The following is a 14,418-nucleotide window of genomic DNA, read 5'->3' on the forward strand; positions in this document are numbered from 1 at the left end:
CCAAAGCGAGGTGCTATATTAGTTGACTTAGATGGTAAGGCGTCCCAAAGGAGCATGTTGATTGTGGTTTCAACTCAAACAACAATGGCATTATGTTGTGGAAATGGGATAAATTATGGTATTAATTTATTAACCAAGAGTAATTTGGAGATTACTAGCAATAGGTTTTCCTTACCTAGAATCTTAAACTACTTAAGACATGCCAAAGATGCTTAAGGATTTAGGACTTTTAGGGTCTTGGAATCGTTTCATTCATTTTTGGACCATGTTTTTGCTTTTGCATGAATGAAATGTTTAATAGCTTTAATGATTGCATGTTAGCTTTTATTTCAAAGTTATTAAATTTATGATTGGTTATTTATTGCGAATTATTTTCAAATGTAGTAATCAAATGGCCGTAAACATAACAACACTCATATCATCGGAAATTCTGGATGTCGAGTTAGACTTGACTAACTTTCTTGAATGGGAAAGGAAACTTATCGAAGTTTTAAAAGTTAATGACATGCACTATGTCATTGAAACCTTTTCCTAGCTATGATGCGCAGGGTATGACTCCTGAAAAGTACAGAAGTTGGGCACTTCACAAGTACCTTGTCACGGAGTTTATCCTAAAGTCTATTCCCGAAGGTTGGAGAGGGAGGTTCATTACTTTTGAGCCTCACGCTCTCCTAAGTCGTCTTAGGGATAGATGTCGTGCGGGGTTTCAACCCAAGTGCCAAACTGGCGGCAAAAGGGTTGATGAATTGGCTAATTCAATGAGCGATCTCAAACTCATTACCCCACACAAGTCGTGCCTAGAGAACGAGCTTCTAGAGGCACAAAAGCGCATTTACTCAATCAAGATGGACAAAAACACACCAATTCGGTCTCATGTGGATATGATGTCTGGATTATTTTTCACAATCGAGAGACTTGGTGGTTCCGTCAAAGAGTCGATAGCTATTGCACTAGTGCTGGATTCTCTTCATAGGGATTATGAGGGGTTTAAGATGCACTATCTCTTTAATCAGAAAGAGAGCACATTCTGTGAACTTGTGGAATTGCTCGAGAAATTCGAGAGAATCCTTAATTTCAAGCAAGACCCTTTGAATGTGAGGTGCACCAATTCAAAAAAGTGTGCAAGGGGAAGATAAGCAAGGTTGGATCTTCATCCACTCCCGGAGGGTAGCTGGCGCCTTCCAAGAGCAAGATGAAGAAAAATGCTTCTCCTTCTACATCGCAATGCTTCAATTGTAATGAGATTGGTCATTACAAGCGAGATTGCCCCAAACTAAAGGAAGAGAAGAAGGACGGAAACGTTGTTTCTCCTTCAGGTATGTATGTTATACATTGTAATCTTGCTAATTCTACTTCTTGGGTATTAGATACTGGTTGTGGCTCACACTTATGTTCCAATTCGCAGGGACTAAGGAGAAGTAGAAGGCTTGATAAAGGCGAGATGTATCTATGCGTGGGAAATGGAGCACGGATTGGTGCATTAGCCGTAGGATCTTATTTTATTTCTTTGCCTAGTGGTTTTGTTTTGGAGCTAGAAAACTGTTACTATGTTCCTAGCATCACCAGAAACGTTATTTTCATTTCAAGTTATTCTAAAGGTTTTAGTTTTCAATTTAAAGACAATAGTTGTTCTTTTGCTTTGAATGGAATGTTTTATGGTTCAGCATAACAAGAAAATTGTCTATATGTGCTAGATACGAGTAAACACATTTATAACATAAATACTAAAAAGGCTAAAGCTGGTGATTCGGATCTCACATTTCTGTGGCATTGTCGATTAGGCCATATAAATATAAAGCGCATGGAATTACTTCAGCGAAAGGGAATTCTAGAATCATTCGACTTAGAGAAGATTGATCAATGCGTATCTTGTTTATTTGGCAAAATGACAAAGCAACCTTTCTCAAAGGTAGGAGAAAGAGCAAGCGAACTACTAGGGCTAATACATACGAACGTATGTGGGCCTATGAGTACGAAAGCTAGAGGTGAGTTCAGCTATTTCATAACGTTTACGGACGATTTCAGTAGATATGGCTATATTTACTTAATGAAACACAAGTCTGAATCGTTTGAGAAATTCCGAGAATTTCAAAATGAAGTAGAGAATCAACATGGCAAGAAAATCAAAGCTCTAAGATCGGATCGAGGAGGTGAATATCTTAGCCACGAGTTTGATGACCATCTAAAAGAATGCGGTATTCTTTCTGAATTGACTGCTCCAAGGACACCTCAATGGAATGGAGTGTCGGAACGGAGAAACGGGACCTTACTCGATATGGTCAGGTCAATGATGGGTCAAGCCGAACTTCCTTTACAACTTTGGGGACATGTGTTACAAACTGCAGCACTCACACTGAATCGTGCTCCGTCAAAAGCTGTTAAAAAGACTCCATACGAATTATGGACTGGGAAACTTCCAAAGTTGTCTTTTCTAAAGATTTGGGGTTGTGAAGCATATGTCAAGCGATTAATTTCAGACAAGCTCAAACCAAAATCTGACAAATGTTTCTTCGTTGGGTATCCAAAAGAGACAAAGGGGTATTACTTCTACAACAAGTCAGACAACAAGGTATTCGTTGCTCGTGACGGTGTCTTTTTTGTAAAGAAATCATATTTCCAAATTGACAAGTGGGAGAATAATACACCTCGAAGAGATTCGAGACGACAACGACCTAAGAACTCTTTAGAAATAGTTCAGGTTGATGAACCTCCAAGGTCTTTAGAAGACCCAGTGGGAGTAGTTCCTCAAAACGTTGTTGCCCCTCGTAAGTCAAAAAGAACTATATTTCAACCGGACAGATGAACAGGTGTCCTCTTGACTGAAAACTTAGACGTTCTCATATTAGATAGTGATGAACCTATGACTTACAACCAAGCTATGACGAGCCCAAGCTCCACTAAATGGTTAGAGGCCATGAAATCTGAGATAGACTCCATGTCTGAAAATCAAGTTTGGGATTTGGTAGATTTGCCGGATGGGTTTACACCTATCGGATGCAAATGGGTCTTCAAATTGAAGAAAGACAAAGATGGAATTGTATACATATACAAAGCTAGATTGGTAGCAAAAGGTTACATGCAAGTTCACAACGTTGACTACGATGAAACCTTTTCTCCAGTCGCGATGCTTAAGTCTATTCGGATAATCCTTGCCGCTTTTCATGACTATGAAATATGGAAAATGGATGTCAAAACTGCCTTCTTGAATGGTTTTCTTGAAGAGACTGTGTTTATGACGCAGCCGGAGGGTTTTGTCGATCAAAAGAACCAAGGAAAGGTATGCAAGCTTAAGAAGATCATTTACGGACTAAAGCAGGCATCAAGGAGTTGGAATGAACGATTTGATGAAGCAGTCAATAAGTTTGGCTTCATCAAGAATCAGGACGTATCTTGTGTATACAAGAAGGTCAGTGGGAGCAAAATTGTATTCCTAGTCTTGTATGTTGATGACATACTACTTATTGGAAACGACATTCCTATTTTGGAGTCTGTAAAGACTTGGCTTGGAAAGTGTTTCTCATTGAAGGACTTATGAGAGGCACAGTACATATTGGGCATCAAGATCTATAGGGATAGATCTAAGAGGATGATTGGACTAAGCCAGGGCACTTACATTGACAAAGTGCTAGCTAGGTTCAATATGATGGAAGCCAAGAGAGGGCCATCTACCCATGTCAAATGGCACATATCTGAGCAAGAGTCAGTGTCCTAGAACATCTGATGAGCGTAGAAAGATGAGTGGAATTACATACGCTTCGGCTATTGGATCCATCATGTATGCTATGATTTGTATAAGGCCGGATGTTTCGTTCGCACTCAGTGCAACGAGCAGGTACCAGTCAGAACCAGGTGAGGCACATTGGACTGCTGCCAAGAATATCCTAAAGTACCTGAAAAGGACTAAGGATCAGTTTCTGGTCTATGGTGGTACAGATGAGTTGATTGTTAAGGGCTATACGGACGCAAGCTTTCAAACCGACAGAGATGATTTCAGATCACAGTTTGGGTTTGTGTTCTGCCTCAACGGCGGAGCAGTAAGCTGGAATAGTGCTAAGCAAAGCACTATTGCGGATTCTACAACTGAAGCCGAGTACATTGCTGCCTCAGAAGCAGCAAAGGAAGCTGTTTGGATTCGGAAGTTCATCGAAGAACTTGGAGTTGTCCCCTCCATTAAAGGACCAGTGGCTTTGTATTGCGACAATAGCGGAGCCATTTCCCAGGCAAAGGAGCCTAGGAGCCACTAGAAGTCCAAGCATGTACTGCGGCGATTTCATATACTTCGAGAGATCGTTGAAAGAAAAGAAATCGAGATTTGCAAGGTTGGAACTGAAGACAACGTCGCAGATCCATTGACTAAACCGTTGCCACAAGTGAAACACAACGCACATGTAGCAACCATGGGAATCAAGCATGTTGGAGATTGGCTTTGATTTTCTAAGTTTTATTTTAGAACATTTGTTAGATCTATGTTTAAAACAATTGGTTTAACCATTTCATATTTATGAAATTCATTATTTCATATTCATTTAGTTTTTGTTTAGTATTAAATGATAAGTCCATGTGATTCAAATCATTCAAATGGGATGTCAATATGGATTCTTCGACAAAGAAACACCCATAAGTGAACTTGAATATTGAAGTCACAAAGGATCCCTAATCCAGGTCATTGAAAGGTGGACGACCAATGACTAATGAAGATTAGATTACAAGTAGATTTTTTGGTTCTGTTTCTTGAACTAGAGTGATTGGATGTCAGAATCTTTTGCATAGATACTTATTGGATCTTGTATCGGATTGACTATGAGAACACTTTTCAATCCTGATTCGGAATCAGTGTCTGCGTAGTTAAGGTGTTCCATTATGGAAGCAAAATGGTGGATTTTTCAAGCCTTTTGTAGTATCTTTCCCCCACAAACAGTGCCAAATTGTTCCGGGTATGAAACATTGGGCTTCGGATTGAAGGCCCTTTTGTTGACGAGGTCGATCTAGCTTGCTCTTGATGTGTTGTAAGTCCAAGAATACCTACACACAAGTGAGATTACTAGCCTCAAGGGTGTTATCGAGGAAAGTCGTTTTGATGCCTAAGTAAGCACCATGTTCAGATCTAGAGAGAGTTCTCTAGAGAATTATAAGTGCGAAGGTAATAAATGAACGTACCTTGATATGTGCATCAAGGCGACATATTTATAGTGTGTCTGTAGTTAATGCATCTAGGGCTTTACTACAAGGGGCCTTGGGGTGGTCATATGAGGCGTAGAGCCTATGAGAGAGAGCTGGTTTTATGATGTGTTAGCCAAATAGGCTTTTGAGTAGCAGGCCCAATCAATAGACAATTGGGCGCTCAAAAGATTTCCTTATCGAAGATAGAGCCGAAACTTAATATCTGGAACTCGGAGGACAAAGAGATAAGTGGAAGTGAAGGAACCTCCAAGGTCAGTTAACAATAATGAAAAAACCACCGATCCATTTAACTCGTGTAGATGAAATGATGAATATAAGCTCAATATTTACAGTGACAACTCTGTTTAATTAATCTTGTACTTGGTACAAAGGAAACACAAGAAGTACTCCGTACGTATTATTCCAAACAAGAATGAAAGAACATGGCTACTTGAACCAAAAATTAAATTAATAAAAGAACATATTAACCACTTTCATAAACATATATCCTCTTCCTGGATGACTGGATAGCGTATCGGTGGTTGTAAAGAGTATAATTCACGTGTGAGTATTAGACTATAATCCAAGTGGTCAATCTCTTCTCTCGTTCGGGCTCGTGTTAGGCCCAATGAGTTTATGAATGGTCGAACTTAATTGCCACCGCCGCCATCGCTTGGCCCTGAAGCTAAACGTTCAAGCAAATAAGCCATTCTATGCTTAGTCCAGTCGGACAAAGGGTACTTAGAAAGGGAGTAACTATTCCCTGTATTTGCAAAATCTTCTTGTAACATCCTCGTACGACCCTCAACTCGAACCTGACACGAAATTGTTATCACTAGAACAAACAAAATAATGATGAAAACACTACGTCCACCCATCAAACTCATTTTGTTTTCTAGCAACTTTAATTTGTGACCCTAACACTTGAAATGATGAGTAACGTAGTACTCCGTAATATATATGAATGCTTATGTTACGATTTTGTGGTTGTTCTTAGTCCAGAAATAATGGTGAGTATATATAGGTAGTAAATCTTAGTGACTGGGGTTTCCACGAAAGTAGGGGACTTAAGCTAAATTTGACTGTCAATATGGTAACAAAAATGCTGAGAGTAGGGAGACAGAAACACCCACCAAAAAAGAATACATGGTTTTCTTCATATGGCTGCTGTAATTTGTGTTCAAAGTGTTGAATTTTATTAAGTATTGGAAAAATGACATAAATGTAGTTAGCAAAGCGTCACGTTTGATGACTCAAAACAAAGAAGATAGATTGAGTATTTGACTGTTCTTGTTTTACAAAGAAAACCGTCAACGTAAATCATCCTTTTGGAGTGAAATACAACTGTTTTGAGACAGATAAAAAATAAGATAGAACAACACAATTATGTTAAGCAAGAACTAATACTAGATTACTAGCTAGGAGGGGAGAAAAGAAGTCATCAAGACTTTTCTAAACAGAGAGACGCGCCGCCCATAAGCTAGAATTAGAATTTGATTGACTCATTAATTCTTCTCTCACACTTATTTTCATTCTTTTTGTTCTAGTTTAAGCTTCAAATTAGAAATACGGAGTAGAATTTTATTTCTTTGTTTTTTTTTTTATGTAGCTTCAAGTCTTTGAGCTCCAACCGGTCAATCCCCTTGATTGGCAAGTAAACATATCAAGGGGTGTTTTCGTAAATAAATTATCAAAATATACAATCTACATATTTAGGTATACAATATCTTTTTGTATTAAAATTATTTTCTTTTATTTTTATTTTTTTAAAATATCAAATATGTTGTACATTGCAATTTCTAGATTGTATATTTGCTTATTGTAATTACGAAAATGCCACTTGATATGTCAATCAAGAGGATTGTTTTGAAATTTCTCCAAGTCTTTGGTTGAGTTTAGAATTCATCATTAAATGTTTCTCTCACTCTAATTTTCAATTTTTTTTATGTTTTAGTTTAAGCTTCAAATTCTTTTACTAATCTCTCTCATGGCGCCTTTAGCATCTTCGATCATTGAATCAGTGGTCAGTCCATCCATCTCTTTTTAGTTGTTAAAACTAAGGGTCAGTGCACGATAGGCTCATTCGCATATAAAAAAATCTTCTTTAGCTCATCAAGTCATGGACGTTTTGCCGATCCTTTTAATTTGTCGATCAATCCTCCCATTAATACATGATAGGACTTGGTTGATTTGACGGGTATTGTGTATTTTATGAGTTAGATTTTTATTTTCTTTTAGAATGAAATTGTGCAATTGCCTAAAAGCTGACACGACCTGATAATCGACCCGAATAACAACACGAAATTAGTGGTTCGGGTAAGAATTTGAACTCGTTTAAGTGGATTGTATTTGGCTCATTGGACCCGGGTTTTGTTGATCAACTGAAATGAAAGTTAGTTGGGATTTTCCAGTTATTCATACCGCGGGAAAACACAAAGTACAAAGAAAGTAATCTCACTGATTTAAAATTCTACGAATGTACGGGGACTCAATAAGGGAACACATTATGTAGTTAGGAAGACAACACACCAAATTAGTCTTGAGCATTTTGTTCGAGGCTTAGAGTAACAATACTAATAACCAACGGAGGAAACTAAAAGAGAGGGCTCTTCTGAAGAAGGAACCGTAGCAAAACCTCGTGTTCACATCAACTGTCATTAGGGGTGAAAGTTTGGTAGGAAAAAACCGAAAACCGAATCGGACCAAGCCAAATAAGAAATACGGTTCGGTTTAGACTAAGATTTTAAAAAAAAAAAAATTGGTTCTATGGTTTGGATTACACTGAAAAGTCAGAACCTGAATAAACCGAATAAGCAGGTACAGTAATTTAGGCCTAATTTTCATGGCTTAAACAGATAGAAAAATATAACAAGGGCCCAAAATTTGGCTAAAAACAAGTATAATATAGGCCCAAGTGAAAGGCCAATGAAAATTCGTTGGTATGGTTTGAATTGGACTGAAAATTTAAAATCCGTTTTGATATGGTTTGGATCAAAAAGTTATTTGGTTTGAATTCGGTTTCAAAAAATAAAAACTTAATTAGTTCAGTTTGGATTCGGTATTCAGTTGGCTTTGGTCATGCCCGAGTGACATATAGTACAATACCAACAACTCAAACAAAGCTCGAAAACAAACTTGACTAAAATAAAACTCAACCTAATATTTGGCTCAACCCAGGCTTACTCAAATCGGAAAACACGTCACAAATTAGGGTACAGCCCAGCTTAAATCCGGCCTGACATGATGGGGTGAAATTTTTTGGTGTGGCCCATCCAAAACCAGTCCACCCTCCATTTGATCAGATCTAACACAATATGTAAGGGGTTCTGAACATGGTTAAAAAAGGGATTTTCGAGGGTGCCAAATTAGAACTGGCAAACCATTCTATGCACAAAATAACTGCTCAAAAAAGGGCTATAATAGTATAACTATTCATTTGCTGTAAATAGAATCCTTGGTCAATCATCAAGCTAAAAGAAAGCAGGTTACAGTCATCACAACTGACATAATTTGAGACACATTTATGCAGAAATTAAGACAAATAAATAGCTTTTAAAGAGCAAAGATTTGTTCAATATATTTCCTCTGCCTTCATGATTTTCACTTGCGAGCTTCGCCTTTCTTTTGCTCCTTAGCTGTGGCAAATATGTAGTGTTAAGCTCACTCCTTAACACTTGAATAAGCTCAAAAATATAACAAGATCTTAAACCAGTTCAGTCTTTCAAAGTTACCCAAGACTTACCAGCTTTCTCTTCCTCTCTCTTCCTAGCAGCTTCTGCTCTTTGTTCACGAATTAGTTTCAACCTCTCTGCATATGAGTACAACAAAAAGGATAAGTGAGCACACTACGGAAAAGGTGTAAAAAATAAATACTATGACCCGGGACTATTGCCAAGAAGATTTCAAAATATCCAATTGTACCACCAATCCTCTGTAAACAAGGTTGTAAATGACCTAAAAGCCACTGCGGTGAACTCTATTAGTTTATACTTTCAGCAATTTTATATGCATATTTGAATATTATGATTTCATTTCATACATCATTATTCAAGAAATCATGAATTCCATTCCTGCTCAGTTACTGAATCACAATCAAAACATTCAATCTATAGGCCTGCAGCATATAGGGCAGCAATCCTCTTCCAAAACATGCACTAGCTCTTAAATGATTTTTCTTCATAATTTATTGACATGACATGATACATCAAGTATTCACAGCATCAACTAAACACATCTTCCACCCCAATTGTTAATCAGAATTCAGAAATTCATCACCCTACTTCCTAAAGTTAAGGGGGTGTTTGGTTGGGCATATTGGAATGGGTTGGAATGGAGTTAGAACCCATTCCATCCACTTTATTGTTTGGTTGAAGCTTTTTGGTATGGAATCTCATACCTGAGGGGTTCTAACTCCTCCCCATACCCATGGAATCCCATTCCCACCTCCCACCCCAAGTTTCTTAATCCATTCCACTCAAGTTACAAACCCTAAATCAAAAGAGAGAGATGAGAGAGAGAGTAGCATCCAAAATTGACGGCTCCCGGCTGCTGACTGACCACCACATCTGAATCCGACGACCGACAACCCACCACCTTCGAATCCGGCGACCCATCACCTCCGAATCCAGCGATCTATCACCTATAACCATCATCTTCTTCAACGGGTTTGTTTCTTATGAAAAAGATGTCAAATTTTTATTATGGAAGCAGAGAAATTGCGAGCTTGACTGAAAATGGATTTTTTTCATACTTCCGGCAATACTACCTTGCTGCTTGACAAATAATCCAACTGTTGCTACAGTGATGCTTGACAAATTAATCATGCTTGTCGGCTACCGTATGAAAGCAGGGATTACTTCTTCTTTTCTCATTTTTATGAAATAAATTGTATTAATTTGATTTTTAGTTTTTTTACATAGAATAATTTATGGTAATTGTTAATAAGGAGAAAAAAATGAAACTACATCAAGTATTATTTTTGAAAAAAGTACTTTTTTAATAAAAAACTAAAATAGATACATGAAATAAAATTCTTTCAAGAGTGAACCAAACACTAGAAATAGGATATAGAACCCATTCCCATGGTGAACCAAACAAATTCATATTGGTAAGAGGTTTTCAATCCATTCCACCATGGTATGAGAATCCATTCCATTCCATTCCAACTTTTTGAACCAAACGACCCCTAAAATAAGTTTAGAACACAACACTCCCTCCGTTCCCAAATAAAAAATTTACTTGGCTCACCGGAAGAGATAATTAGTATCCATCACAAAAATCTAGGAATAATATCGAAGAACCTAACATCAGTTAGGTTGCCAGAAGGGGAAGAAAAACAAAATACCAATTTTCATGCCTCTATTAGAATATCAGGTAGACCATACAATTTGTACATGTGAAGTAATTGACAATAAGTGATGATAAAATCCCAGTTCTTACCTAGGTCTTTCTTTGCTTGTTCTGTTTTCCCTTGTTCTTGCATCTTCATGTATCTTTCATGAGCCCTCTGTTTTTCAATCTCCTCTCTAATAACATAGTAATATACAAATGGTCATATAACAAATACAATTTCCATATGAACTTAAACTACTTTTACAAAATACGTCATTTAGATTTAACCGAAAAATGAATGCATTTTTAGATAAGCAGATACTTTTTCCATTAGAGGGTGATAAACAAGCAAAGCTTTATACAAGATGTGGCACTTAATTTTGAGAGGCAAGTTGTTCAAGAAACCCAGTATAATACTTCGTAGATCGCATAAGTGTATTCATGTACTCATGCCTATTTCAAACCAACCCAAATCACCCAACCAATGCACGAGATCCTAACTATCACATAGTGTATTTGCGACATCTTTGCAAACAGCATTATAAGGTAGAGCAACATAAATTGGGTAAATTCCAAAAAAAATTATTAAACGAGAAGCAATTAGAGCATTTGATAAATAGCCTAAACATAAAAAATTTCCATAGCAAAAGAATTAACAAACCTCTCACGTCTTGAAAGTTCAGTTGTTTTCTCAAGCTGCGAAAAAAAGCAGTAGAAAAAGTGAATTCCTTGTATACACCAACCAAACTAAACAAGGAGCAAGTAAAAAGAAGAACTCACATCAATATCTTTAGCCTTCAAGTTCTTTGGCTTCGCCAAGTTGGGATTATCTATCTCAATGATACCTTGTGTCCCTTTCATTTTTCTCTGACAAGAGGAAACACGGTGTAGGGGTGATATGAGACATAGTAGGGAACGGGAAACGGTCTAGAAACATGAAAATACAACAATCCTTCCAATGGAAATTGACAGAAGAGTTAATATGGATCAACAAAAGAATGCTTACTTCAGTATCCTCATCAGATTCTTCTTCTGATTCTTCTTCTTCCTCTTCTATCTCTTCTTCCTCTTCTTTTTTCTGATTACATATGCCAATGAGAATGAATTAAGAGATGCATGATTTGTACATACAAATTACAAAGTATATAGGTGAGATTGTTACCTGTCTAAAGGTGCGAGGACGAGAAGACCCGCCTACTGCAGTCATTAAAAGTGAAATAAAATATGTAAGCTAGACTGTGCATCTAAAAGAACCAACATGAAAATAGGCGTATACACACACATGATAAAAGTAACAACAACATGGCTCGTGAAACATGGCCTACAAATCAATGAATCACGCATATTTGAGAAAATTTAAAAAGAAAAAATGCCTGTAGAAAGAATATACATCACTTATTATAATTTACAATCACCCACAGTAACGATTTCCTAACAAGGGTAATAGTAAAAGTTCCACATTGGTAATTCTGTAACGAAAGCGTACAACTATTTGCATCCCGGTATCCCACTGCCCATGGGATATGGCTTCCACCTAAAGTTTACAACATGTAAACAACTTATACCCCACAAACCTCAGATGATGTTCCTACGATTCCATATCAACCTAGCTTGGAAACGCATCAACTTCGTAAGTTTTGCTCATTACAACCTAAAACTGAAAATAATTTTAGTCTAGAAAGACAATTTTTTCAATTTTATAGACAAAGCTAACATGATTTATAAGTTTAACACTCTCGTCCTTTATTAACACGAGATCACAAGGCAATACAAAATGTTAAATTCTTCAATTCCCAAATTTCCACTAAAGCAAATTCCAGATAACGAAGAACCATAATAATAAAATCATCAGAAACAATCAACATAGACAACAACCAATTTCCACAATCCAACTGAGGAAAATTAAACCAAATAGATCTAAACATGAACCCTAAATTCGCAAACCCTAGATTCAAAAAAACGAAAATTGGAAACTTACAGATATCTTCCGGGGTAGAAAACTGGCGGCGGCCAGTAGGTTTGCCCTTGAACTTTCCTCTTCCCATGGTGGTTGTTCTTGGTTGCTCAAAACTGCGGAAAATAAGGAATTTTGAAGAGAGAGAAATTGGGATATTTGAGTGAGAAGAAGAATCGAAAGCTTTTCTGAAAAAGAGACAAACTTTAATCGATAATGGCGATTATGATTCTCTTTATCTCTAAAAATTGGTTTATTCCGAAAACCCTAATTTTAAGTTATCAATCGGAATTTGATACTCACCTCGGGAATTTTGGAGTCCACTTGCTTTATTTTTTTTTGGACAATAACTTGCTTTATAGTTATGTTGTATGTATGGGAGTTTTAGCTCTAGTTGTCCACGAGTATTAGTAGGAGTTTAGAAACATAAATATGACTTCCTAGTTCCGGTAGCAACAGAAACCAAGGTAACATATGAAGCACTACATTCGATTTTTAATACTCGCAACGTTTGTGATTTTTACGCTATTTATATACAAAAGATCTTGTGCGCACTAGGTGTACAATAAATTTATTGTACACCAAGATAACTTTTACCTATTTTTTTTTAACTTTAATCTAGTTTTGATTAACTTTTATATTAGTAAAAAAAACGTTGATAGATAAGCATTTTAAAAAGGTTAAATGATTAATTTTATACATTATTAGTGATTTTGAAGAAACAATTTTTATTAAAATGAAAAAATTTATCATTAAAAAATGGATAACTTTTACCTATATAAGTTTAACTTTTAAACCTTTTGAGTTAACTTTTACTTTGGTGTACAATATTTATTGTACAACCATTGTAAATAAGAATTTGTGATTTATATATTCTATTTTGACCATTATTAGTGATTTATACGTAAGATAAAACATAGTTTTGTGGGATCTTGTTGGATTCGTCTTAACGTGTATTTTCAAAATATTAATTTCTTATAATTTTTACTTAAAGAGAATTAAAGAGTAAAAATGAACGGAACAAATATGAGTTATTAAAGTGGATTTTTTTCTGACTTTTTGATATGAAAGAAAAAAGAATTACTTGCGTATAAATTTTCAATATTCTATTAGACTGCCTTACACTTAGGTGTGTTTTCTTCACTTTAAAAAAATAGTTTTCAGATCTGATAAGTTCAAATAAGTCCAGATAAGTTGCAATTAGGTCTTATTATATCAATAAGTTACAATCAGGTCCTATAAGTTAACTCTCTCGAGTGTGCTCTCTTGCAATCCGGTATGATCCGATCCAATAAGTTTCAATATGGTTTGGGTAAGTCTTATGAGGTCAATTAGGTTTTATCCGTCCAGTAAGTTTAAATAAATTCATATAAGTTCGGTCCATGTAAGTTCATATTTCTTTATCTAGTAAAGATCGAGAACGTACCTTTACTTATTTATCCGACCATGCTTAGTAGATGGCATATGGTCTTTTACAAAGATTAAATTCATAAGAGTGTAAATTAAAAACAATGAGAGATAAATGAAATAAGCTAAAGAATTCTAGAGAGAGTGAAAAAATATGGGTTTCACAACCTATCTTCTCCTCCTCCCCTTTTTCTTCGCCATGCTCGATCCCCTAGATTTTCTTTTTCTTGGAACTAAGCCTGTAAATTTCTTCCACAAAAGCTACTATTTTTATCCCCCATAGCCTTAATAATGTATTTTCTTGCTCGTGAATTGGCTCCTTGTTTGCATCGAGGAAAGCTATACCAGCTCCGATCTTTGATCTATCTTCTTTAACAAGCTTCCCGACGCGATGGAGGGTGGAGATTGCAGCAACGTCAGCAGATCTCGAAGATCGAAACAATAATGATGAGTTTTTTGGCTTAATAAAGGATTTATCCTTTTTGGGCTTTATTTACTGCATTAATCTGGCCAATGGAATTAAAAGCAGTTTGCTTTAAACGAGATTAATCAATTCAGAAAATATA

General features: G+C 36.3%; 1 protein-coding gene across 1 annotated transcript; it reads right to left on the reverse strand.

Moving 5' to 3' along the window:
• Positions 1 to 8,572: 8,572 nt before the first annotated feature.
• Positions 8,573 to 12,896, reverse strand: LOC110805908 (uncharacterized). The gene is made up of 9 exons (XM_022011530.2): positions 12,749 to 12,896; positions 12,470 to 12,561; positions 11,654 to 11,688; positions 11,498 to 11,569; positions 11,272 to 11,358; positions 11,153 to 11,187; positions 10,600 to 10,685; positions 8,903 to 8,968; positions 8,573 to 8,795 (listed from the first exon to the last, which is right to left on the reverse strand). The coding sequence occupies exons 2-9, from the start codon at positions 12,534 to 12,536 to the stop codon at positions 8,761 to 8,763; spliced, it is 483 nt and encodes a 160-aa protein (XP_021867222.1). The 5' UTR covers positions 12,537 to 12,561; positions 12,749 to 12,896; the 3' UTR covers positions 8,573 to 8,760.
• Between the last annotated feature and the right edge of the window lie 1,522 nt (positions 12,897 to 14,418).

Source organism: Spinacia oleracea, chromosome 6 (genome assembly GCF_020520425.1).
Source record: "Spinacia oleracea cultivar Varoflay chromosome 6, BTI_SOV_V1, whole genome shotgun sequence".
In the NCBI taxonomy this organism is placed as follows: Eukaryota; Viridiplantae; Streptophyta; class Magnoliopsida; order Caryophyllales; family Amaranthaceae; genus Spinacia; species Spinacia oleracea.